General features: G+C 51.3%; 1 protein-coding gene across 8 annotated transcripts in view; it reads left to right on the plus strand.

Annotated features, from left to right (window-relative positions):
* Nucleotides 1-25,658, plus strand: part of PAX5 (paired box 5) — a gene marked incomplete at both ends in the record, with an annotated part of 170,199 nt that overhangs the window by 119,771 nt on the left and 24,770 nt on the right. For 5 of the 8 annotated variants that reach the window (XM_080940037.1, XM_080940039.1, XM_080940041.1 and 2 more), the window contains one exon: nt 16,283-16,384. The exons of the other annotated variants lie outside the window; for them this stretch is intronic. In XM_080940037.1, coding sequence (XP_080796163.1) covers nt 16,283-16,384 — 102 coding nt within the window. The remainder of the gene's footprint in view (nt 1-16,282; nt 16,385-25,658) is intronic. 8 annotated transcript variants of the gene reach the window in all.

Here is a 25,658-nt window from a genome sequence, read left to right on the forward strand (position 1 = left end):
TTCCAGGCCAGCCTGTACTACAAAGCAAGGCTCGGTCTCAAATGCCGAACCCTTATCAAAGCGAAACCAAACTCATGCTGGCATTGCACTTGGGAACCCTCTTCCCCCTCACTCTCTGCAACTGCTTTTCCCTCCTCCGGTTCCAGAGCCAAGATGTCCCAGAGGCAAAGCAGGGGCTCACTCATACTTGTGCATGCGTAGTGAGGCTTGGAGCTAAGGACACAGCTCCGTCAGAAAAGTGGTTGCGGTGCAAGGGTGAGGGTCTGAGTTCTATCCCCAGCACAGGCATAAAAAGCCAGGAGTGGGGGTGCATGCTTCTCATCCCAGTGTGAGGGAGGAACAGACAGATTCCCTGCTGATGTTCACTGGCAAGTAAGGCCCCTGTGAGAGAGTTTGTTTCAAAAGAAAAAGAAAATAATGAGACCAGGGAGACAGGGAGATGCTGAGCCAGTAAAGGTGCTTGTCACCCACGTGATGGAAAGAAAGACCCAACTCCTGCAAGATGTCCTTTGACCTCCAAAATGCACTGTGGAACATAAAAGCATGCACGAACACACACACACACACACACACACACACACACACACAGAACACACACACACACACACAGAACACACACACACACACACGCACACACACACACAGAACACACACACACACACGCACACACACACACACACACAGAACACACACACACACACACACAGAACACACACACACACACACAGAACACACACACACACGCACACACACACACACACACAGAACACACACACACACACAGAACACACACACACACGCACACACACACACACACAGAACACACACACACACAGAACACACACACACACACACGCACACACACACACACACACAGAACACACACACACACACAGAACACACACACACACACACGAACACACACACACACACAGAGAGAGAGAGAGAGAGAGAGAGAGAGAGAGAGAGAGAGAGAGAGATTGCGTGTCTTAGGAAGAAAAGGTAAATGGGTTCTTCTGAGGAACAGCACCAGAGTTTGGTCTCTGGCTTACACACAAACAAGCACATACATGTGCACACACAACATCACGTACACATGCCCTCAGAAACACAGGAACACTGTAAATCAACAACGAGGCTCAGTGAGGTGCTGCTGTTTGTTGGTAGCACAGAGACAGAGGTTTGGGTTCCTCTGTGTGTTTTCCTCTCTTCCTGCTTGGTAGCTTCTGGAGGGCTCCAGGGACGCTGCCCACTTAACCATGCCTGCAGAGCCCATGGAGATACCGTAGGGTTGCTACCAAGAACCCCAAAACAAACAAGCAAACAAGCAAACAAACACAGACACAAAAGCTTTCTAGCTCCTGTCATCTGGGACCCCAGGCCCCAGACCTGTGAAAAACTAAGTGTCAATTACCGAGGTTGAGGAATGAATGCTCTGTGGAGAGAGGAAGGAAGCAGAAGCTAGAGAGGGATAGAAAAAGCAAAGCGAGACCATGGGGAGCATCGACGTGCAGGGCGGCGCTAGGCCCAGGCCTGGCTTCACTGGCTCTCTGCACAAGGCTGTACCCTTGCTGGCTTTAGTACTGGCAGAATAAACACATAATTGTTTCCAACATTGCTAAAGCTTTTGAGACATGTCGTGGGTGGGTCTTATTTTCGAAGTGGGGTCTCACTGTGTTGTCTAGGCTGGTCTTGGGCTCCTGGGCTCAAACGATGCCCTTGAGTAGAAATAGAGTCAAAGGCAGACTTCCCTTCCCCCCTTCCCTTCCCCTCTGTTCCCTTCCCTTCCCCTCCTCTCCCTTCCCTTTAGTCTCCTTCCCTCCCCTTCCCTTCCCCCCTCATCCTCCCCTCAGTCTCCTTCCTTCCCCTCCCCTTCTCTTCCCCTCTGTTCCCTTCCCCTCCCTTTCCTTCTCCTCCTCTCCCCTCCCTTCCCCTCCTCTCTCCTCCCTTTTCTTCCTTCCTTCCTCTTTTTTTTAAACAAAGAAAACTTGGCTCATCTGAAATCTTCTTGGGGAGTCTTGGCTAAGCCAAGCAATGTTCAATCACATAAAGTGTGTGTCTAAAGTCCTGAGATGTCTTGGGGGCTCAGAGAAGCAGACTGAACCCTGGCCTGACTTCCAGGGTCCTTGGGGCTCTGGCACCCAGTGATGCTTCGAATGTTTCCAAGTTAGGATGAAAGCAGCTCAGAGGGTGATTGTGTCTGCCTTGCTCTTGAGTCTCCCTCCCAAGCCCCCTATGCTGCCTACCTTCATGTCTTACACTTAGCTGCCGCACCCCTACTCTACCATTGTCCCAACCTCAGCTTCAAGCACACTGAATGCTCCCTGCCCCCAACTTACCTCAGCTAGGCTCAGTCACTGAGCAGTGTGAGGGAGCAGGTCTAATCTCTCAGGAGCCCACCCTCACCCCTCTCAAGCCAAGACCCTCTCCAACTCCTCCTGAAGGAAGCTGGCCATCAAGACTGGCTCTTCCAGAAATTCTCAGTCTTTCCTCCTCCTCCTTCCTTCCTCCCTCCTTCTCTTCCTCTCTCCCTCTCTCTATCTCTGTCTGTCTCTGTTCCCCCCATCTCTCTGTGTCTGTTTCTGTCTCTATTTCTGTCCCTCCCTCTCTCTCTCTCTCCCTCCCTCCTCCACCCCAATACTGGGTCTATATAACCCAGACTGTGAAGCTAAGGTGACTTTGAACTCCTAAACATCCTTCCTCTACATCCAAGTACTGGGATAACAACCATGTGTCACTTTGTCCAGCTGCTCTGCTCTTGGTTGCGTATGAGACCTGGGGCGAACCCTTTGCCTCTGCCTCTCTGAGCCTCACTTCCTTTACTGTGGGCATTAAGTTAATGAGTAGACAACACATTGAATCCAGGCCAGCTGACACCCTTGTTCCTTCCTCCATGATGTTCCCCATGTGGTAAAACTTTCCATCCCTGCCCCGTGCAAGTCCTTATCCCTAGTGTCATCTCGTGTGTGCCTCCTGATGACCCAGGAGGCAGGACAGGGCAGGGCAGAACAGGGCAGGGCAGAACAGGGCAGGGCAGAACAGGGCAGGGCAGGGCAGGGGCAGTTACATTTCAGATGAGAAGTAAAGATCCAAACTGGTAGGGATTTGCAAGCAAGAGTCTGAGCAATACTGGGGCTCTGAGAGCTAGCCGAAATTCTGTGACAGTCAAACCCCATACCTGCTTCTCTGGGAGGGGAGGGGCAAAGTTCTGGCAGCCTGCAGCGTCCGCGCAGCAGTGCGATTTAATGGGCATTCTCTGCAGCACATTCATTGGCTACGCACCAGAGGAGGTGCCTCAGCAGGATGGGCTGGCTTCTCTTTGGTGAGCAGCACACCTGCTCGGCCCTCCTCTTGCTCTTGGCAACTGGTTACCAATATTGGCCTTACTAACTGGGTGAGGGAGAGAGTTGGCGGTGAGAGTGGGTATTGCTGGATATCAGCCTTGCCCAGATGGAACCCCCAGGCAGGGCTCTGTGACATCTGGAACTCTCGAATGTGACAGGGACGGGTCGTGGTGTGGTTCAAAAACAAGGACCCGAGTCCCTTGCAAGAGACCAGCGTGTTCAAGTGGTACGGCAACTCAGCTTGTGGCTGGTTTTTGAGTCCTTAGACATTTCTGTAGCATTGCTTCATCTGCTAGGTAAGCAGACCCGGGCCCCTAGGTTCCAAGAGGGGAGGGAACCCGCCGGAGGTCTAGTAAGGAAGTGGTGGGCTTTCTCATGCTCAGACCTGGTTCTGTCTCGGTGGATTTTGCATTTGATCCTTCAGCTCTGACCTCAGTCCTTAGCTTGAGAGGGCCAGCAAACCTCTCCCCGCATGCTATTCTAGACTGAAGCAAAGGCACTGGTGGCTAAGGGCACAGGCTGCTGAGGTCCTAAATCCAATCCTTACCGCTCCTCAGCCGGCCCGTTTTCTGCCTGTGAAACCTTAGGCAAAGTACTAGTCTGTAGAAACAACCTATGGGATACAGGCTATCTGTGTATGAAGTTTTAGATTCTTTGAACCAGTCTAAGTTTGTAGATGAGGAAACCAAGGCCATCAATGGCTGGAGCTTGTCCTCATAACTTCGAGGCTCAGCACCCCAACAGCAGATGACTAGTTATTCCATTTCACAGTGCAGTGGGGATGTCTGAATGGGACAGTGCACTTCTGTATGAGTGGTAGATGTGGGAGATCCGCAGCACCCACACCACTGTCCAAACCACAGCGCATGCACTACACAGACCCCCAGCCACAGCGCATGCGCACCACAGACCCCCCCCAGCCACAGCGCATGCGCACCATAGACCCTCAGCCACAGCGCATGCACAGCTCAGACCCCCAGCCACAGGGCATGCACTCCACAGACCCCCAGCCACAGGGCATGCACTCCACAGACCCCCAGCCACAGGGCATTCACTCCACAGACCCCCAGCCACAGTGCATTCACTCCACAGACCCTCAGCCACAGCACATGCACAGCTCAGATACCCAGCCACAGCGCACAAACAACACAGGCAGCAGCACTGTAGGATGGGGTGAGTGGCTCCCGAATTCTGCACAGTGGGAGAGGCGGGGGTCCTGGCCTTCAGTTGTGCCATCTCCGGGTCCCCACCTGGTGGAAGCACCGTACAGGGAGATGTGTGCCGGGAAGGGCTGGGAGTGTGGAGGGTGGGCAGCGGGGAGTGTCAGGCTAGGTGCTATGCACACATCCACAACTCTGTGTCAATCAAGCCTCCTAATGGCTTCAGCAAAGAGGAGCTGTAGCCTCCCCTTCCTCCAACTCCCTGGCAGTAAGGACAAGAGGCAGTCGTCTGTCCAAAGTCTAGTAAGTGCCAGAGCTGGAGTTAAGGCCCCGGCAGGTGGAGTCTCTAGAGCAGTGGTTCTCAACCTTTCTAACGCTGTGACTTTTTAGTACAGTTCCTCATGCTATGCCGACCCCAAGCATAAAATTATTTTATTGCCACTTCATAACTGTAACTTTTCTACTGTTGTGTAAACGTCTGTGTTTTCTGATGATCAACCCCATGTGAAAGGGTTGTTTGACCCCCCTGATGGCTCACAACCCACAGGCTGAGGGCCAATGCTACAGAACCTTCCTTTAAGTGCGCACCTTGCTTGTAAGCAGTGAGGGCAAGTGGAGGGTTTCTGGCCGTGACGTGGTCTGGACAGGACGGCACTTCTGAGGCCAGTGTGGACAGACAGGGGGGCTGAGGGGCCGAGGAGCAGCCTAGGCTGGCGACTGTGTGATCCGGAAACATCAAAAGACAGAGATGAGTGGAGCATGGTGACCCACACCTGTAATATCCCAGCACGGGGCATCAGGAGTTCAAGGCTACCCTCAGCAACACAGTGAGTTTGAGGCCAGCCTCTGTCCCAAACAAAACAAACAGAAGAGGAGGCAAAGATGTAGTTTTGTTCTCCATGGGCTTGGAGATGTCTTAGTCTGGATAGGGGTGTGGTTGGTACCTGTCCTTAGAGGTTTGTCCTATGGGGACACACACAGCACCTCCTGCCCAAAGAGCCTTTTGCCATTTGTTATTACAACTATGGGGACTTGCCCGGATACTCCTTTGTCTATACGAGTCTTGGGAAGAGGTGGTGCACAGTCAGGCTGGAGGACAAAACATCCCCTGCTTCTGAAGACATTGCCCTGGTACAGCACCGACGCCTTGGGGGACTGGGCAGACCAGCTCTTACCACTGAGGTTTGGGCTCTGGATTTATCCATAGTGTTTTTCTATCTCCTTCTGTGTGCCGATCGCCAGCTTGCCGGGCCCTAGAACTCCCTAAGAGACGGTGGACAGCACCATCCCATGCTCTGGGGTCCCAGACGGTGGACTGAACCATCCCATGCTCTGGGGTCCCAGACGGTGGACAGAACCATCCCATGCTCTGGGGTCCCAGACGGTGGACAGAACCATCCCATGCTCTGCGGTCCCAGACTGCATACAAGCAGAACCGAGCTGAGCAGCAGAGTTCAGCTCTCTCTCCTGACTGCGGGCAATGTGACTCCTGCCACAGTACACTGTACTCTCAAACTCTGCCTTCGGGTTGCTTTTGCCAGGGACTTCGTTACAGGGAAGTAATCAATACACTGTCACTGTGAGTACCTGTCAGTTTCTCAAATGGTGGCGTAACTTGGTGTCTTAGTCGGGGTTTCTATTCCTGCACAAAACATCGTGACCAAGAAGCAAGTTGGGGAGGAAAGGGTTTATTCAGCTTACACTTCCACATTGCTGTTCATCACCAGAGGAAGTCAGGACTGGAACTCAAGCAGGTCAGGAAGCAGGAGCTGATGCAGAGGCCATGGAGGGATGTTACTTACTGGCTTGCTTCCTCTGGCTTGCTCAGCCTGCTTTCTTATAGAACCCAGGTCTACCAGTCCAGGGGTGGCCCCACCCACAATGGGCGGGGCCAGGGATGGCTCCACCCATAATGGGCTGGGCCCTCCCCACTTGATCACTAGATGAGAAAATGCCTTACAGCTGAATCTCATGGAGGCGTTTCCTCACCTGAGGCTCCTTTCTCTGTGATAACTCCAGCTTGTGTCAAGTTGACACAAAACCAGCCAGTATACTTGGTTAAGTCTCCCTCCACATTTTTTTTTTTTTACTGTGCTGTTTCTAATGCACCTGTGGGAACATGGTAAACTAAGCCACCAATTCTGTTGGAACTATATGCCCATGAAAATTAGGTTTTCCAGAGTTGGAGGCAGGAAGGGCTCAGAGAAGGTCTTATGTCTCCCTTGTGGCTGTTCATAGCCTTGTGGCAAGAGTTGACATTGTGGAGTTGGGTGTTTCAGGCAGGTGAGACAAGCCACCACTGAGTGTTGGATACTGGCCTGGGGAGGCCTGGTGGGTTTGGAAAAGTATCTGTTACTTGTATACAGTGATACCCCTAGCATCGTGAGGCTGTCCTGGGAAGCAGGGACAGCAAGAGATAGAAGGAGGCCTGAGCTTCACAGGTCTTAAATCTCATCTCTCTTTCTAGACTGAGAATGGCCCCTTGGGGTATAGGCACTGTCTGGCTCTTAAGAAAAAAAAGTTAATTTTAAATCAAAATGTTAATTTTGAATAGAAGGTAATACATTCAGGTGATTAAATATTCAAACTGTACAGAACCAAAAATATATGAAACAAAAAATAAGCCCCTCCCTGCCAATGTCTGCTCTTCTCCAGTTTTGTGCAATCATGTTTTGCTTTTAATAACACTTTATTTATCTCTTAGCACATGAATCTTATCCATTTTTTACCAGCAGAGACAAGACTATATAGAATATAATTCCCTTTTTCGTTTTATACATTTAATAAAATATGTCAGAGATTTTTTTTCATAATCTCCACATTCAGATTCCTCCCTCCCTCCCTCCCTCTTCCTTCTTTCCTCCCTCCCCCTTCCTTCTAATCATGTGTAAGTCTTAGTGTATGGTTTGTGTATCTCCACAGTAAAACCTTAGAATTGCTAGTTAAAGGGAAGGCACATTTTGTATTTTGTGGTCCACCTATGGAGACTGACTGCATGGTATGTGTGATATATGATCATGGGAGTTTAGGCTCTCAAGTCAGAACCTCAGTAGACTTCCAACCCACCCTTACCCTCCAAATACCTCACTTCAAGGCAAAGATTGCAATGTTTCCCATCTCCTGGAGCAGCTGTGAGGCTGGAATGGAATGTACACCAGAGCCCCTGGAGCACACAGGAGCATTACTTAGTAGATGTCAACACATAAACAAGCCAATGGCTCAGCCCCCAGTTACCCGGTTGCCCTTCTGCTATAATCTCAGGCCCCCTCCTCTCCATGAATCAGGACAAAAAGACCTGGAGCCACTTGTGCAGTGGGCGGGGCTGCTTGGCTAGAGCTCTGCCTCCTTCCTTCTATCCTATTGGACCACCAGCCGCCAGTGTGACAGGAGTACACCTCAAATGTGCTTGGAAATGTTGACGAAGCTCCAGTGTTTGCTCTAAAACTCCAGGCAGATGAAACTCACTCTCAAAGTCAAAACATAAGTGCTCAGTAGTATAGCTTACTCTGCCCACAAAAGTTCTGGTTTTAGCCCCCAGTACCCGCAGACACACATACTAAGGAACCAGGTGTAGTAGTGCATGCACACTTACAGTATCAGCACTTGGGGGGTAGAAGCAGGAGAATGTGGAGTTCAAGGCCAGCCTCAGCTACTTCAGCGACTTTAGTGTTTAAGCTACAGAAGACTATCTCAGAACCCAAAACAAAATCAATAAACAAGACAAAGAAAAAGCCCCCAGACTCAGGGCTGGGAGATGGCACAGTTCTCAGTGACTTCACAGAAGTAGATGAGGTGAGAGAGCCCGAGATGGAAAATGAATGGCACCTAATTACTGACTGCGTGCTCAGGTTTGTCATCCTGGCTCTGCAGGGCCAGGCTGCACCTTTAGTCTGGATAGTAAGAGAGAGGCCAGTCAGAATTAGTTACATGTGAGGAATTAGTAATTTGGGAAAAAGAAATGTAGGCTTATTGTTTCTAGAGAAACAGCGGTCCTTAAACTAAAGGCTAATAAGCCTGCCATTAGGACCTGCCAGATCTTTGTGATGGCCGACACTCATCTCAATTTGCTGGCCACTGTCTGTAGCCTGGGCTTGGCTGCTACAGCAGGGCCCGCCCTCTCCCACTCCTCTGCCCCTGTGAAAGAGCACCTGTGATCATCACACCCTTTGATGGTGACAGGTCAGAAGAGGGATTTCAGAGCAGGCCATTTGTATATCTCAGTTGCTAGCTGGGCTGTGATCCAGTGCCTTATACACTGTGTGCAGACAAGAGAGGCTGAGTTCCAGGTTCATTCCCTCTCCAAGTCCCTGACATTGCTTCCTTATTGTCCCCAAAGTGACAGTTGTCCATCTTGCTACAAATCTTTAGCTCATGTTACTGTCTTGGGCACAGTTCCTGCTGCAAAGTCTGGTGACCCAGAACCCACATGGTGGGAGGGAAAAATCACTTCTGCAAGTTGTCCTCTGACCACCAGATACACTGCAGCTCTGGGGCTCTGGGGAAGCACGGACGGTGTTATCAGACCGACACCGCTGAGCTCATCCCAGCTACCCCAGAACCCCATGTCGGCAATAAGGCCACCAACTCATAGAGTATTGGAGTGAAGAACCTTTCCCCAGCAATTCTACCATAGTCCTTTAGAGTCGGGGGTGGAGGGTAGGCAGCGTGTAGACACCTCCCTCCCTTCGGCAGGACCGCTAGTCCACCAGGGGCCGTCAGGACCAAGGACAGCAGCCCCTTTCTTGGCCAAGGCCACCACTAGCTTTCTGCCAAACTACCCCACACCAAACTCATTCACAGTCAGTTAATGACTGCCCCCCACCCGTAGTGAGAGTGGGGTACAGTCCTTTCCCTCTCACTCTCCATCAGGTAGGTGGAGGGGGTGTTGAGTCTGTGCTCTCCCCTGTGGCTTTCAAAGTGAAGGCTTTGCACACTGTCAGAGTAATGAATTCTGCAAGGGCTTGAAGCAAGGGCTGAGGATTTTTGTGCCATGTTTCCAGGAGTGACAACCCCCAGTGGTTAATTACTGCCACGCGATGAGAACTGAGCTGGTAGTAAAATGAGATAAGTTCATTATGAGCTAAATTTGAAGTTAATTGGATCCATATCCAACCCCCCCCCCCCCAGTTAGTATACATACAGGCTACTTAGGAAGGGGCTGTGTGAGGAAGAAAAAGTTGCAACTGAGCAGAAACTGGCATGCCAGGTCTGGTCATTCTGAGGAGGTTGTAAGGGGGAGCCTCTGTGTTGTGGGTGAGAGGGAGCCCAGCACAGCTTCTTCCACTGAGTGGAACTGTATTAGTGAATTAAGGTCATCTTGGCAGATACTTTCTGAGTGTCTACTGCATACCGGGCCAGGGCAGAGGAGGCAGGGGACCACAGAAGCACTTGATCTCTGGAGAGCTCCAGTCCAGAGGCAGGAGGAAGACAAGGGTTGGGGTGTAGGCGGGAATGTGGAAGGTTCTGGTGTCATAATGCCTGGGGTGTGGCTCTATTTCTTACCAACACTGGACAAGTGCCTGAATGACCTCGCATCTTCATGTCCACATCTGTAAAATGGGCTGGTAGTTGGGCTTGTCTCGCATGGGTGTTGAGGGTTAAATGCAGGAGCCTCTACAAAACACAAATATGCTTAGAATATGGTCCGTGCCAGAAACATGGCTGGCGTGGAAGATCAGGTATGAGGAGTACCTGGTTCAAAGTGTAGCTCATAGGAACCCCCAAGGAAGCTGTGGCTCTCTTGATGGGCCAGTGTCCTGGGCAGCCCAGAGTTAAGGTGAAGGGAAGTAGACACCACCTCTGCATGACAGCGGTGACACAGAACTCCCAGCTCGAGAACAAACATGGAGAGCACCATTGTTTCCCTAAAGGAGCCCGGTTTGCCAACCAGAGAAATACTCAGGTGATTTTATTAAGTCAGGGTGGTAAGATTTGAACCCAGGTCCACACGTCTCCAAGACTTGACCCCTCTTTGCCACATTCTGAGGTCTAGATTTGGTTCTAGAGACTAACTGGAGGCTCTGTGAAAGGGAGGAAGGTTGGCTGTAGGGGATCGCTGGCTCTTCAGGCCTGGCCCTCACAGAGCTAACCTAACATCGGCTCCCTGGCGGTAAGGCTGCCCTCTGGCGGCCATGTTCCTCTGGTCAGATTTGGCTTGCCTTTGCCTGTCCAAGCTCTTTTCCCTAGGGGCATTCCATCTCCCTTCACTTGTTCATTCAAACACACACACACACACACACACACACACACACACACACACCATTTCCCTTCAAGACTTTCTGTCAGTCTAACCTTGGACTTCATTTTCTGGCTATCACTCACATACGTGTTTTTCCAGAGATAGTTAGTTGAGTGTACAACTCAGAAATTGCTGGGCGACATGGGACCTCTGTGTCTAACCTTCTGAGGGACAACCAGACTTTCTAAAGTCCACACACCATTTTGCATTCCCTCCAGCAGGGGATGAGAATTCCAGTTTCCTTCCTCTATGGAAGATGGTCGTAATCTGTCTCTTTAATGCAACCGTCCGGGTAGGAAAGAAGCATTATGCCACTGCGCCTTTAATTTACATTTCCCTAATGACGATGACTCTGGGCAGCTTAATCTGGGCTTACATTTGCTCCTTTGGATCCGTGTGCCTATGGAAGTCCTTTGCTCTTTTGTAATTAGTTCGTCTCTCCTCTTTTATCAATTTCTGATTTTTTTAATGTATTTTAGATGAAGCCTTTCATGAGAAACCTGATTTGCAAATATTTTCTCCCTTACTGTGGGTCATCTTCATTTTGTTTTCTTTCTAAAATTTTTAAATAAAAGCCATGTTTTTTTTAGACCAGTCTCACTATGCAGATCTAGATAGGCCGGAGCTCACTATGTTGACGAGGTTGGCTTTGAACTCATGGAGATCTACCTGCTTTTGTCTTCCAAGTGCTGGTATTTGAGGCATATGTCACCACACCTGGCTCATCATTTTCTTATTGCTGTCCTTTAAAGCAAAAAACAACAACAACAGCAGCAGCAATAATAATAATAATAATGATAATTTTCCAGGTTTTTTTTTTTTGCATTCTTTTAAAGAAAGTCTAAACTGTGTCTCCACTCACATTGAGTCGCCCGAGGTGGCAGGCACACATGCCTCTGGTTTTGAGTCAGGGTTAGCGGCCTTTCCGCACATCTAGCCAGGACTTCAGTTGCTTTTCCAGCGCTGGCGTAACTCTTCTGTTTGTCTTAGATGCATCTGGAGTTTCTCCTGAGCGCTGTGCAGAGTCTACTCGATTCGTTTTCTCTGAAAGGCCGGTGTGTTATCCAACACCACATGTAGGTCTCTCAGCCCCAGCTGGAGCTGTGCGCACACTATTTCCCGTCTTCCTCTCCATCCATTGGTTCCACAGTCATGAACAGACATCACACTTCTAATTACAAACACGTGGAAGTCCTAGCATCTGGGAGGCCACTCTCCTTGTGGGAGACACTGAATAATCAGCAAGAGCTGAGTCCCACTAGACCTCAGGACACCTGAGGTGAAGTCCCTTCCTGCTCCTGCTCCTTCCTCTGAGACTTGAAGACAGTCACACCTCTGGGTTTCAGTTCCTTCAGTGGTACACGGGGGAGCAGGGAGATACCAAATGTTAGGATTCTGTAAACCCCGCCCCTCAGTTACCTAGCAACAGCCAGGTATACCCCACCCCACAGTTACCTGGCAATAGCCAGGTATGCTCCGCCCCAATGACCTGATACTACAAAAGGGGTTGCTTGCCCCCCCCCCCGCTCTCTCTTGCTCTCCCCCCTTACCCCTCCTCTCCCCCTTCCCTAACCCCCCTCCATGTGCTCATGGCCGACCTCTACTCCTCTACTTCTCTCTCTCTCTCTCTCTCTCTCTCTCTCTCTCTCTCTCTCTCTCTACTACCCTCTTAATTCCCCCATGGCCTGAATAAACTCTATTCTGTACTATACCATAGTGTGGCTGGTCCCTCAGAGGGGAGAGATTGCCAACATGGGTCCCCCAGAGGCATCTCCCTTGCCCCCAGGCATCGCCACACCTCCATGGGCCATACTCCCCCCATCCTTTTCCTAACATTGGTGCCAAAACCCAGAATGTCATCTTTTAACAACACCAAATCCTTCCCCTTTCCTCATGATTGAAAAAAGCAAGGTTCTGTCTTGAGTTTTAAAGTCCCTAGAACTCCTTGCTTTTCATCGGCTTGGTTATTCCTCTAGGAGAAGGCTGCACAAGTCAGACAAGGTGTGCTCACCCGTAGTTCTGTGTGTCAGGAGCCCAACCAATTCATCCTGCTCAGCTATCGGCAAATGTGCTGACGTCATCAGTAGGGTCACGGCAAATAGTGAGAATCATCCCGTCCTCGGTGAGAAGGGACACGGTGTCTCGCTGTATTTGGAGATGTTGATTCTGTTTAGCCTCCCAGCCCAGAGGCCTGAAGCAGCTTAAGCAAGGGCTGTAGCGTCTCACTGGGTGCTTTGTGCTGACTGAAGCAAGTGGTAGAGAAGACAGCAGGCAGCAGAAGTGCCCATCGCTCACAGGGTCCCAGGATGCACAGGTCCAGGCTCGGAGAGTCCTCAGAGGCCAACACGGCAAATGTGAGCCTTGAATGATTTCTATGTCCTACCAAGGATCTATACAGCTTCTGCTTGCATTCAGACTGATATCCTTTGAAGCCTGGGGAGGTGTGTTCATAATAATAGCGATGGTGGTGGCGGTGGCGGTGGCGGTGGTGGTGGCGGTGGTGACCTCACGACAATCCAAGGCTAGCAGTCACTTGTCTTCCTATTTATAAGTGTGCAGTGAATATTCTCTATAAATATTATTTATTCTATGACTTTAGTTATAGCTTTCCTCATTCTGTACCTTGATGATTCTGTGGGGTTTGTTTTAAATCTTGTTGGGTCTGTCTGTTTTATTGGCCTTTTCAGAGGAGTCTGGGCATGCTCAGAGTGGTCTGACCATCGACTCCCTGGTCCTGTCTAACAGTGGCCCTTTCTGCCATCTCTGCCTCTGTTTGCCTGTTCATTTATTGTTTCCTTTCTCCTTTCCCCAAGTTGCTTTTATTGCTTTTTCATCTGGCCGAGTCGAGCACTTGGCCAAGGTTCTGGTTTTCGGGACATTTGCTTGAGGGATCAAGGTTTTAAGGTGTGTGCCGTCAGCAGGAACTGTTGACCCAACAAGACCCAAAGAGCAGACACCGTTGAAGAATGCGCTGGTTCCCAGGAGGCCAAGTCCAGCCTCACTCAGATGCACTGAGCGTCTGTGATACTCTCCTGCACACACAACTGCCTGCACTAGATAGGCTTCCCCAAAGCACCCCCATCTTCCAGGAGAGAGGCACGGCACCTCTCTTTGATCTTAAACTCCAGAAAAATATGTTCACTGTGAATTCTATGCAGTTGAATTTCCTTCTGGACGCAGGGCATAAGAATGACAGCGTCCTGACAAAGAGAGGAACTTATGACAGCGTCCTGACAGAGAGAGGGACTTATGAACTCATGGCCAGAAGTTCAGACAGTACCATAGCAAGGTAGTGGTGTGGACAGACTGACTAACCAGGTAGACTTTGACCCTGGCTCGCCTGGGACACCTCATTTTCCTATAAGAAAGAGGTCATATCAGTACCTTCTATGGCTGAAAAATAGAGGAACGAACCCTTTCAAAATCCTTGGCAGGAGCCTTGAGTTTCATTTCTTGGCAAGTGTTCATTGCTGGCAGTTGTCATCAGTAGGTGGGAAGCTGGGATCAGGGGCAGGGTTGGAGGTGCTCTCTTAATCAGTGGAGATGCTCCCACGATTTCTGAGAAAGCCCCTCACTGAAGTAGCCCCTGACTTGGGCTATCTCACACACCGGATACTGACATCTCAGGCCCTGTGCCGCCTGCCCGGCACCCACTCCACTCCCGAGACATCACCCCAGCTTTCCCTCATCCACAATCCCAGTCACTGGCGCTGTAGGAAGACTGGGGATGAGAAGGTCCTGGGCTGGCGTGGGCACGGGACTGAGGCATCTGCTCTGCCACAGTACAAGCAGGACCCAAGCCAGTTGCCCCCTTTCTCCACCAGGTCTGAGTTTTCCTGCAAGATGGTGAGAAGACCCATCGTGAAGAGACCCCTGAGCCCCCTCTAGAATCTTTTTGAACAGAAGTAGAGAGGGCTGCACAAGTTTCTCCAGGGGAGTGGCTTCTTTCACTAAAATCCATTAGCTCTGCCCTTCTGACCTGAGTGTAAAGACTTGACTTGGAGCTTCGACATTACAGGGACGTAGAGGAAGCCTAGTGGGGAAACTCTTCAACTCACCCCGAGTCCTGCAGGCTTGAGTTTCCTGTTTCATCTTGACCTTCCTTAAGGGGATTGCTGAGGATGAGGGGCTTTCCTGGGGTGTTGGCTTAACTCTAACATCTTGTGTAATTACACCTGAGCCAAGGTGCCGAGCCCAAATCCAGGGCAGTGAGAAGCGTGACTGGGAGGAGTCTCCTTTCTGGGACTGTTGGAGTTCTACAAAGTTGGCAGACTTGGGGGTCAGGCAACCTCTGTCAGTCACCAAATGAGGGCACTAGAAAGGACATTGATTCTGGGTTCTTCTTGTGTTGATTCTTAAACAAAGTGAAAGACTCTTAGTGGATTCCCATGCCTCTAGCAGAGCCAGGGTGACGGTTGTGAGGCTGTCCTCCCAGAGCCGGGGGCCTGCAGAGCACGACTCTCTCCACCAGAGGACCAGGGCCTTCACCATGTGCCAGCAGCAGGGCAGTGTGGGTGTTGTCAAAAGCACCCTGCAAGGTCACTGAATAAACCCACAGCCAGTCTTGGGAGGGGAAGTACAGTACAGGCCAGATGTGGAGCTGGGGGTCTGAGGTGTCCCACCACGGGCTACTGGGAAGGGGGGAGGAAGATGTTTGAGCCTGTCTCTGAAAAGCAGAGGTTGAAGGCTGTGTGTAGCTGGAGGAGGGTAGGCTGAGAACCAATCAGAAGCACCAGGGGAGATGGAGGCGGAGCAATCAGAGTCACACTTGAGTACACAGCTAGGTGTGTGCACTGCCATTGTCCCAGCTCCCCGAGGGCTCTGATTTCTCAGACATAGACCACAGTTTCAGCTTAGACCTTGCCAAGTAGAGCCAGGGTAGCTAGTGTGTGCATGCGTGTGCATGTGCCAGCGTGCCTGTGTGCTTGTGAGTGTGTGTATGTGTGTGTGCATGTGTGTGCATGTGTGTGCTTGTGTGTGAGCATGTGTATGTGTGCTTGTGTGTGTATGTGTGTGTGCTTGTGTGTGAGCATGTGTATGTGTGCTTGTGAGTGTGTGCTTGTGTGTGTATGTGTGTGTGCTTATGTGTGAGCATGTATATGTGTGCTTGTGAGTGTGTGTTTGTGTGTGTGTGCATGTGTATGTGTGCTTGTGTGTGTATGTGTGTGTGCTTGTGTGTGAGCATGTGTATGTGTGCTTGTATGTGTGCTTGTGTGTGCATGTGTATGTGTGTTTGTGAGTGTGTGCTTTTGTGTGTATGTGTGTGTGCTTGTGTGTGAGCATGTGTATGTGTGCTTGTGAGTGTGTGTTTGTGTGTGTGTGCATGTGTATGTGTGCTTGTGTGTGTATGTGTGTGTGCTTGTGTGTGCATGTGCACATGTGTGTGTTTATGGGTATGTGTTCGAGTGTGTATGGCATGGGGGGTAGGACATACCGGTGTTCAGAGTCTAGAGGTGCAATGTGCAGGCTGTCCAGGAGCTGCAGCTGAGCAGCAGGCTGCAAAGATGCTCACCCTGTGTTTTGTTGCTTTGATTCTTCAGGCCGAGACTTGGCAAGCACAACCCTCCCGGGGTACCCTCCACACGTGCCCCCCGCTGGACAGGGCAGCTACTCTGCACCGACGCTGACAGGGATGGTGCCTGGTGAGTTTGCACTGTTGGCGTCTCCACAGCAGGCAGCAGATGGGGTTGCTGTGGGAGGGCATCCCCCCCTTCAGCTCCAAAGCAGCCCAGGTGACCGCCATGCTTCCGAGAAGCCGACCTGAATAAGTCATCGGAGGTTGACCCGGACTCTCCTGTAGCTGGGTCTGCAGTGGGGCCAGGAAAACAGTGGCTGTCCTGGAGAGGACATCAGGGAGTAGGTCCTTGTCAGCCACACTGGGTGCCAGGACCCAGAGGGTGTTCCCTTAACTTTCCTTCCTCTCCCAACTTTACTCCCCAATCTGTGTAACATGAACCACACCGAGCCAGCCCCTCCCAGGTGTTCCTGATGGCCTCATTCCTTGAGCTTGGACCCAGTGTGTTTTCAAGACATGTTGGCTGTGACTTTGTCATTTGAATGACAAACTGAACACAAAGAAAACCTGTCTCTCCACCAATGCTGGGTCAGTTCTCACAGAGAGAACAGAGATCACCATTCCTTAAGGGATCATCTCTGTTTCTCTCTCCCTATTCATCCTGCAAACCAGGGTGAGTTCACAGGACCACGAAGCTCATTTCCCCCAGATTGAACTGAGCTCCTACAAGTTCTTTCTTGGAGCTGTGTTACTTAGAGGTGCTCAAACGGCCAATTTGTGAACCCCTGGGGGTTCTTGATGGGGACTTGAATAAGCTTGGGTTTAAGATAAGTGTTCTATAGATATATAAGTCTTCATAGGGGTGTGTGTGTGTGTGTGTGTGTGTGTGTGTGTGTGTGTATGGGGGGGTCCTTCACGTGGTAACAGGTAGAGCAGGTGAGGGAGAGGCGTGGAGTTTCCCACCCCGCACACCCTATCACAGAATGCCAAAGAACCCAGAATTCAAAATTCCACTCTGGCCTAGTTGTGTGCACGGTGTGTTTAACAAGGAAGGAGGACAGAGCATATTTCATTTAACGGTTTGTTAGCTTGATTTATGCCTTTTAAATATGAGGCATATGGGAAATGGCCTCCGTGAGCACTCTTGTCCTGGGCCTTGCCAACACCAGGGAGGCCTGCCAGACTGCACGGCAAGAGCTTTGCCTTTTCTTCAGCAAGGAGAGCTCCATGGCAGATGTCAGAGAAATACAGGCTGAGGTGCTGGGGCACCCCACACACCTGGACTTGTCACCCCCAAACGTGTAGCAGCTGAGGTCACAGAGCGCATCTGAAGACAGCCTCTCACGTTTGTGTAGCACTTTGTAACAAGTGAAGTCCTTTCTCTGTCCTGGTAGAGAACGACTCTGTCAGACGGGCTAGCTCAGGGGTTGAACCCCCATTTCTCTAAAGGGCTGGGACCCAAAGAAGTTAGTGGCCTGCATGAAGCTGTTCATGAGTTTGGCCCCTAGCATGGGGTGCTGTGATACCTATGGGCTCTCTACAACTCTGGCCTTTCAGAAGGACTTGCTGCAGTAGCCCTGGGTCCCGGTCCCAGTTAGAACTTGTGAGGCTGAGAACGCCCTATGGCCCTCCCAGAAAACTCCCCCTTCTTCAGAGACCAAGTTGAGAAGCTGAACTTTCTCTGGTCATTCCTCCAGTCCTAGCTGCCATGCCCCACAGACAAATGGCTATGAGTCTGGAAGAGGCCCCAGCGGGATGGCGGGAGTAGGGATGGCAGCAGGAATCACAGGGCCATGCAAGGGTGCAATCTCCCAAGTCTCCTGCCTTGGGGACATGGGGCTTCTGGGACCTCCAGCATCGAGGGACGGAAACAAGAATTGTGGCTGCAGAGAATTGTGCCCAAGAGCCCTAATTTTTCTCCATATCTCTCTCCCTGCTTCCTGCCCCTCCTCTTCCTCCTCCTGGCTCTGAGCTTTCTTTTCTCCCCCACTGAGAGAAATGCTTAGAACTTAATGCTTAGTTCTTGTCCCCAAGTGTCCTCTCCACTGTCACATCCTGACTCTACGCTGTCTCCAAACCTGTTTTATGGATGGTCTATGCCCTTCGTCTTTCAGCAGAGCAGTGGTCTGGCCTCCTCCGCACCCGCCCCATGCATTGCTGGTTCCCAGCCCTCGATGTCCTGAATCTAGCACTGACCTGTGGGTAACCTTACTTCCATACCCTGGGCCACTCCCTACCTCGATCTGGTACAATCCAGCTCCCTTCTTCAGGGCTGAGCACAAACACAAGGAGCCTTCCAGGACGGCCCCACGGCAGCTCGTGTTTTCTGTCCCGTCAGCCACCGTGATGCACCCTGTTCTCACTGGGACCTGCTGGCCGTGAGTGCCATCGTAGCTTCTAGGTACTTTCGATGAGTGTTGGCTTAGGGACAGAGGCGGGGCAAAGCAGATAGGCCTGTGTTTTAATTTCCTGTGTCAAATAGAAGACAACCCCGGTGCTCAGGGTAACGGGAGCATTCTCTCTGTAACAAGTCTGAAATCGGGATCACTGGGCCAAAATGCTGGTGCTGGCCCCGTCACATTCCCCAGCAAGCCCTGGGAAGTGGCTGTCTCCTCGTCCAGATTCATCCAGCTGTACCCCTCCAAGGCCAAGTGACTCCATAACCCTTCTCTTCACTCACAGAAGGGCACTCGAGCCGAGGGGCCCGTGTGGGTAATCAAGGTCATTCAAAGCTTAACTTAAGTACATCTGCAAACTTGTCTTGACATCGCAGGTTCCACACCGGGAGCCTCACGTGTCAGATTCTCGGGTCCATGCCGAGGCTTCGCTGTGATCTGTTGGGGGGACTTTGAGCTTGCATCTGTTTGGATTTCGGCTGCTTAACCTCTCTGTTTTCTAAGCCCATGAGGTCTTCGCTTGAAGCGATCTGGTTATTACAGCCTTGGAGGCCCTGTTGGCATGTTCTGAGAAAACAGTTGACAAGACTCCGGGGGAGCGGTTATCTGGGTTCCCAGCCATGGGGTGGCCACACTGGGATGGTGGTTTCGCTGCGTCAATCAGTGTCCCGTACTTGCTGTGGCCTGCAGTGCAGTCTGCAGGGAAGGCAGAAACTCCATGGTTCTTCGTCTCCATGGGCTTTACGAAATGCTTGGCTGTCACTGTTTCCCACATACGAGTGGAGCCTTCCCTTCATAACATCCGCTTCCAGGATACACAGAGGGGGGACTGTCTTCAGGGCACACTCGGGCAGTTGAACTCTGGTGTGTATGGGGGTGGGAAGCAGGACTAATGAGTTCTGTACTGAGTGGCAGTTTGTTGGCCTGTCCTGTTTTCTGGCCTTGATGTTGTTGGGGTACTGTCTGTCCTTCCTGCTCCAGAGCATCCTCATGTCTACAGAACAGGGCATCTAATTCCTCTGGGGGGGTGGATCCCCTTCTGGCAGCCCTTTGCCGATCAGTTTTACTGGAGAAAGCAAGGCCTGCGTATTTTATCAGCTAAGGATGGAGACAGATTTCAGGTTTTATTTTCATCAAGTCTCAGCAAATGCCAAAAGTTTTGCACCAAAGATTCCACGGTGTCTTGATCGGCGAGTTAGCACCGGATGCCTGCCTGAGGATATTTGTGCAACCTAACAGATATTGACATGGCATTTGGAACTCTTAGACACCCTGGGCTGCAGGGGAGGGGTTCCCTTCTCTTGGCTTCAGTGAGTCTGAAAACAAGGAAAGCATCTTTGAGGTTCACTCAAGGGAGCGGGGACCCCCTCCCAAGCCCTTGCTTAGCTCCTGCTTTGGAGATTTAGAAAGAAGTACCAGCAAGGCTAACATGTCCTCATCTTCCTCGGCTGCAGCAGATGCAGAGGCTGATGAAGGGATGCATGCTACAGCAAAGTGCACAAAGGAACACGGCTGGTCCCTGTGGTCCCTACAGTCCCTGCAGTCCCCATGGTCCCAAACTCTAGTAGTCACTAGCAGTCAAGGATTGGGAGACGTTACTTCTAAACGCCTGGCAATCAAGGTGCCCAGCAAAACAGAGGCAGTAGGTGAGGATGAAAGACAAAAGGAGCTTCTGGAAGCAGAAGTCTGGTGCAAGCTGCAAGGGCTGGCGGGGTAGGAGCGGAGCCATGCCTCAGCTCCTCTGGCCAGCCTGTCTGGCTTGTTCATACCTTTCTGTTCTCCTACCTAGACAAGTCTTCTCCAGTAACGGAAGTGTATTAATTTCCTGTTGTGCCTATAACAAATTACCATACCTCGGTGACCTAAAACAACGGAATTGTTTTATCTTCCAGTTCCTGAGGTCTGAAGCCCAAACCAGTCTAACTGGGCTCAAGTCCGGGGTTTGCTGGGTTGAGTTCCTTCTGGACACTCACACACGGTGGCAGTGGTGGTTTTACTACTCCAGCTCACAGATGCTCCGGACATCCTTTGGCTTGTGGCCCCATTGCTTCACTTTTAAAGTTGGTCGTGCTGGGCCACATGGCAAGATGCCACCATCTTTCTCTCCCCACCTTTCTCTCCCAGTTAGAAGGAACCTTATACTTGCTGTCACCCAACCCGGGCTTTGTCTTGAGGACAGTTCAGCAACAGCTTTACTTCTCTTCATTTCTCTCCTTCACATCCGCAGGCTCTAGGTGTTAGGATGTCAGGAGAAAACGGAGTTCTCTCTGTCTATATTAAGACTATTGCTGAGTTCTGCCTGCCAGGCATAAGGGGTGGGGCTAAAATCTGGTAGGATATGGCCGAGTTTAGTCAGGGACTCCTGTGTGGTCTGTCATGTTTTTACTCATACATGACATTCTGGACAGGTGACACGGTTGGGACACTTTATTCCCACGCTGTGGGGAGATCTTTCCCACAATTAGACTGGAATCCAGTGAACTGGACTAGAACAGACCCTCAGAAGCCAGGACTTGGCAGGGACTCAAGCGGAAGGGAGGTTGAACCACAGACCCCTTTGGGCCTTCTGCTGGACCTCTGGCTGGGTTGGACCAGCCCCCCAGCAGGTACCTGTTGCTTGCTGCTCACTCTTTGCTGCCCTCTAGTGGCCTCGAGACGTTCTGCCATGCTAGAAGGACTGAACCCAGCAACAAACAGGATGATGCCACAGGTGGTCCATCCACCGTTCGCTGGTCCCTCTTCAGACATTTCCTGAGAAACACTAAGTGCTGGCTTGGCGCCCAGTGTGGCATTTCAGACCCAGTTACTGCCATCAGGGGCATCACAGTCTAGTTTGGGAGACAGACTTAAAAAGTAACAAAAATCTCATATTTTATGTTAAAAGTTATGGGTGGTACCGAGGTAACGTTTGTCATTTTAGCTCTGGGAAGACAGAGACAGAGGCCTGCTGGTCAGCTTGCTTATTTGGGTGACGCTCAGATCCGTGTGAGACCATCAAGACAAGACAGACAGTGCCTCCTGAGGAGTAACCCTCAGGTTGTCCCATGGCCTCCACCACATGCACCCACATGGATGTGCATCCCGTGACAGACAGACAGACAGAAAACAATAAAGAGGCCAGGTTGTAATGGCCTTGTAGATCAAAGGGCTACAGTCAGTGTTTGAGAGCGTTTGTGGGAGGGAGCACTCTAGCAGGAGCCTGCTGTGTCCAAGGCCCTGCCCCGCTGAGAGGCTGGAGCACTGGCTGGCTGGGTCCTTACAGAGAGGCGCACAGGGGGCACACGGAGCTCTAGGGAGAGTGGATGGTCTTGTCGGGCGCCGGGCCTTCAGCTTCTAGGTCCCGATGGTCAAGCCAGGTCCCCATGAGAGAGATTAGACTTGAATTAAGTACTGAGGGAGGATGGCCATCCCTAGACCCTGGCCCCACGGTCAGGGTAAAACAGATTGACTCGAGACAGTCCTCCCGTGAGTGCTCCCCAACCCCCAGCACCACTGCTCAGCCGGGGGGGGGGGGGGCTGGCAGCTCTCTCTGGTTATCTAACCGAGTCTGGCCTGGGAGCAAATGCGGAAGAGCAGATACATGGCTTACCAGGGCATGGGGTGGGATAGAAGAAGCTGCAGTCCAAGGAGTGGGGCCAGGCAGCACCCACCCCCTCTCCTGCCCTTGCAACCTGGGCTGTTCATGCCAGAGAACTCAGAGCTCACACCAGCCCCTGCCAGACTGAAGATCCTACAGGAGTGCAGGGTCCAGACAGACCCTGTGCCAAAGGCCCATTTCCCTCTCAGCGCTTTACAGCAGTCTGATGCTAGAAGAAAAATGTACTTTGCCCCTGAAATTCAGAAAGGAAAACGGCAGGCAAGTATTAATAAACATTATGGGAAATGTCTGCACACTGCAACATTAACTTTTATTAACTGTTACATTTAATGCTCATGAAAATTTCATCACACTTGAAAACAGTTTTAGGTTGGATTGTCTCACTCTGTGAAAGTCCCCAAGTCCGCTCCGTGATTGCGAAGACATCACAACTCATCATAGCTCGCATCACTCACGGTCATGTGCTTCCAAAGGCGGGCATCTAGATGGAAGCTTTGGTAATTTTGGAGCAGAAATTAATAATGTGCTGTAATTACTGGGCCGTGAGGAGGAAGGGGCCTTCGCAGAATGGTACTTGTGTGTCTGGGGACAAGGGTTTGGAAAAGTCCAGCTTCCCTATTACACCCCACTGACCACAATGAATAAAGGCAAGGCCTTCAGATAATGAGGTGCCAGCAGCCCCCAATTCCTTCCTTCAGTACTGAGCATTTAGGGCCTACAGAGGAACAGCTGTCACATAAGCCGAAGGACTCTGGGAACACAGAACAGGAATTTAGCCTGGCCAAGGGGTTGCCAGGTCTAAGGGAGGGGGCAGGTGCTTCTGCAGAAGGTTGTAAAGATGGGGAACACACCACTGTCATATTCAAAGGTGGGAATGTGAGCAGCCAAAGCCTTCAGAGGCATCTGCTAATGTCCCCAAGCATGGAAGGGGCCCAGCAAAACAGTGAGGGAAGTGGGGGGTGAGGGAGATGGAGCAAACTAAGGGTCAGGTCACGATGGTACACAGAACGGGCTTGAGCCATGTGTTAGCTACCCTGTCTACACTCAGGTCCTTAAAGTAGCTCTGCTCCTGTGTTTTATCCCTTTGTCTTGTTGGTATCCACAGCCCCATCCCGTTGTCAAGACTTTGTCATCTGTCAGCCTTCAGCTGGAGCAGCCACCACACCTAGCTCACGGCTCCTGAGAACATGTCCCTCCAGAGCCCAGAGCCTATAGGAGCAGTGGCAGTCAGTAGGGCTTAGCTTTTGCTTAAGTGACACCAGACTTCCATGTTCCTTCTACCAACCGCTAACCTTCTCGGGAGGTGACTTCCACTTGTTACCTAGGTTGCTACCGAAAGCACCTTGTGAGAGTGGACTGTCCACCCTAGACCACAGGCAGTTAGCTGCTCCGGCGGTGTCAAAACCTGTGTGGGCCTCCCCTGCGGGCAATCTGGGAGCATCTTGGCGAACGAGGTCTAGAATTCCTATCTCAAGCTTACCCAGCCTCGGTGGCCCTGGAGACTAAGAGGGCATAAAGTCTGTTTGATAGACACTGGTCCCAGGAGAAAGATGTGGCTTCCTGGTGCTTTTCTGGTGTTCCAGACAGCCTTCTCGATCTACAGTTCCTTCCTTGCCAGGGAAAGCCCTGGCTGCTTGGGGAACTGCATTTCTGATTCTGAGATATTCCCTCCTCCTTCCCTGCCCATCTGTCAGTGCTGCTTTGGGGTAACTGACGCTCACTCTCTTGGGGTACCTATTTGTTATATAGGTGCTCAATTTCCCCTGAATGCACCCCAGGCAGGGCCTTGCCTGCCCATGGTCAGCTCAACCAACCCCAGGCCCTCAACCATGTTCTGCCTACTTACGGCTGTTGAACTATGTTGGACTCTGTCTCCTGATTGCTTCCGGGGTGAGACCCAGCCTGGAGCTTTCTTTAGACGAGGGACTATGCCCAGCCCCAACACACAGCGGCTGCTTGCGGGATCTAGACAGAACTTACATGAGTACCACACTCCTGCTCCCTCATTTATTTGCCAGAATGGAGTCCAGGCTCAGGGTCCAGGGTGGAATTAAACATGGCTGTTCTCCTCCCCATCGCTGCCCTGCTCCTTCCGCGCTGGCTGTCTGGGAGACACTGAAACAATGGCCCTTGTTACCCTCTGTTTCAGACACTTACTCCTTTTCACTTTTCCCTCCTTCTCCTCCCGGGGGACTCGCCTCTCGCCCTCATTCCTCATGTCTTCCCTTTCAGTTGGCTGTCACTCTCATTGTCCTCCCGGGGCTTGGAAGGCAGGGTGACAGGCAAGAGGAGCCCAACCAGGCCAGGGAGACTGGAAATATAGTCATTAATGGGAGCCAGGAAGCCCAGATGTCCTCCCCGAGAGTGGGTAATTTGTTTTTAATGAAAAACCACGCGGTGACCCTGAACAAATGAATTTTCTTTATAAGGAGTCTATGTGCAGAGTCACAAATAAAGGACTTACAGGGAGACTTTACGCCAAGCTGGAAAGGAAGGAAGGAAGAAGCGAGAGGCAAGAAGAAGCACAGGGGAGAAATGGAGGGTTTAAAATGGCAACTGTCTCCTCATAGTCTTTGTCTAAAGAACACCCCAGCTTAGAAATGCTTTGCAAACTGTCCTGCCAGACCCATGTGCAGGACAGTTGGGGACATCTTGAGACTTCTTCTATGACTTCCCATTTGCACAGAGTTTTACAGTTCCCAAACCTCCCAGGGTGGTTCTTGGCCTCAATTTACAGAGATGAAAACTGAGACTTGGGAGGAAATGGTTGCTTTAAAGTCGCACAGCAAGTGGGGATTCTGGATGCCCAGGGAAGGACTTCCGCCATGTGGAGTTTGACTCTTAACCGCACTGTGTTCGTATTCGGGAGTGACTTCCTCAGGGAGGCAACAGAGAAGGGCTGACCGGGGAGAAGTGTCTATTCGGAGGACCAGGACTGAGCTGAATGCACCTGAGCTTAGGGAATGTCCCACTTTCTCAAGAACATGTCGGCTATGGATTTATGCAGAGAAAGCACCCAGGAATGAGCTACTGGAGTTAGTGGGGCAAAAACCAAACAACTGGTTAATGCAAAGACTCCTCTGTCTTCCTTCCACGACTCAGGAAGTCACCACATAGTGAGCCTCTGAAGGTCTGTCAGGGAAGGGCAGCCGCGCAGACACTGTCTCAAGACAGCCCCAACCCCCACAGGGGGTCTGAGCCCTGTCCTTGGTGAGCAGGTCCACCCTGTAAGAGAAGCAGGCTGAGGCAGGGGAGTGCAGATGGGGTCTGTCCTAACGCACACCTCTCAGGGGCCAGAGAAACCGAGAAACCATCAGGCAGCCTGTGATGACATCACCCTCTACTGTGGATAGAGAGGCCTGGACTGCCCGGCCGGAGAGGTTGTGACCAGGACAGGTTTAAGGAAG

The sequence above is a fragment of the Micromys minutus genome (assembly GCF_963924665.1).
Source record: "Micromys minutus genome assembly, chromosome: 28".
Classification (NCBI taxonomy): Eukaryota; Metazoa; Chordata; class Mammalia; order Rodentia; family Muridae; genus Micromys; species Micromys minutus.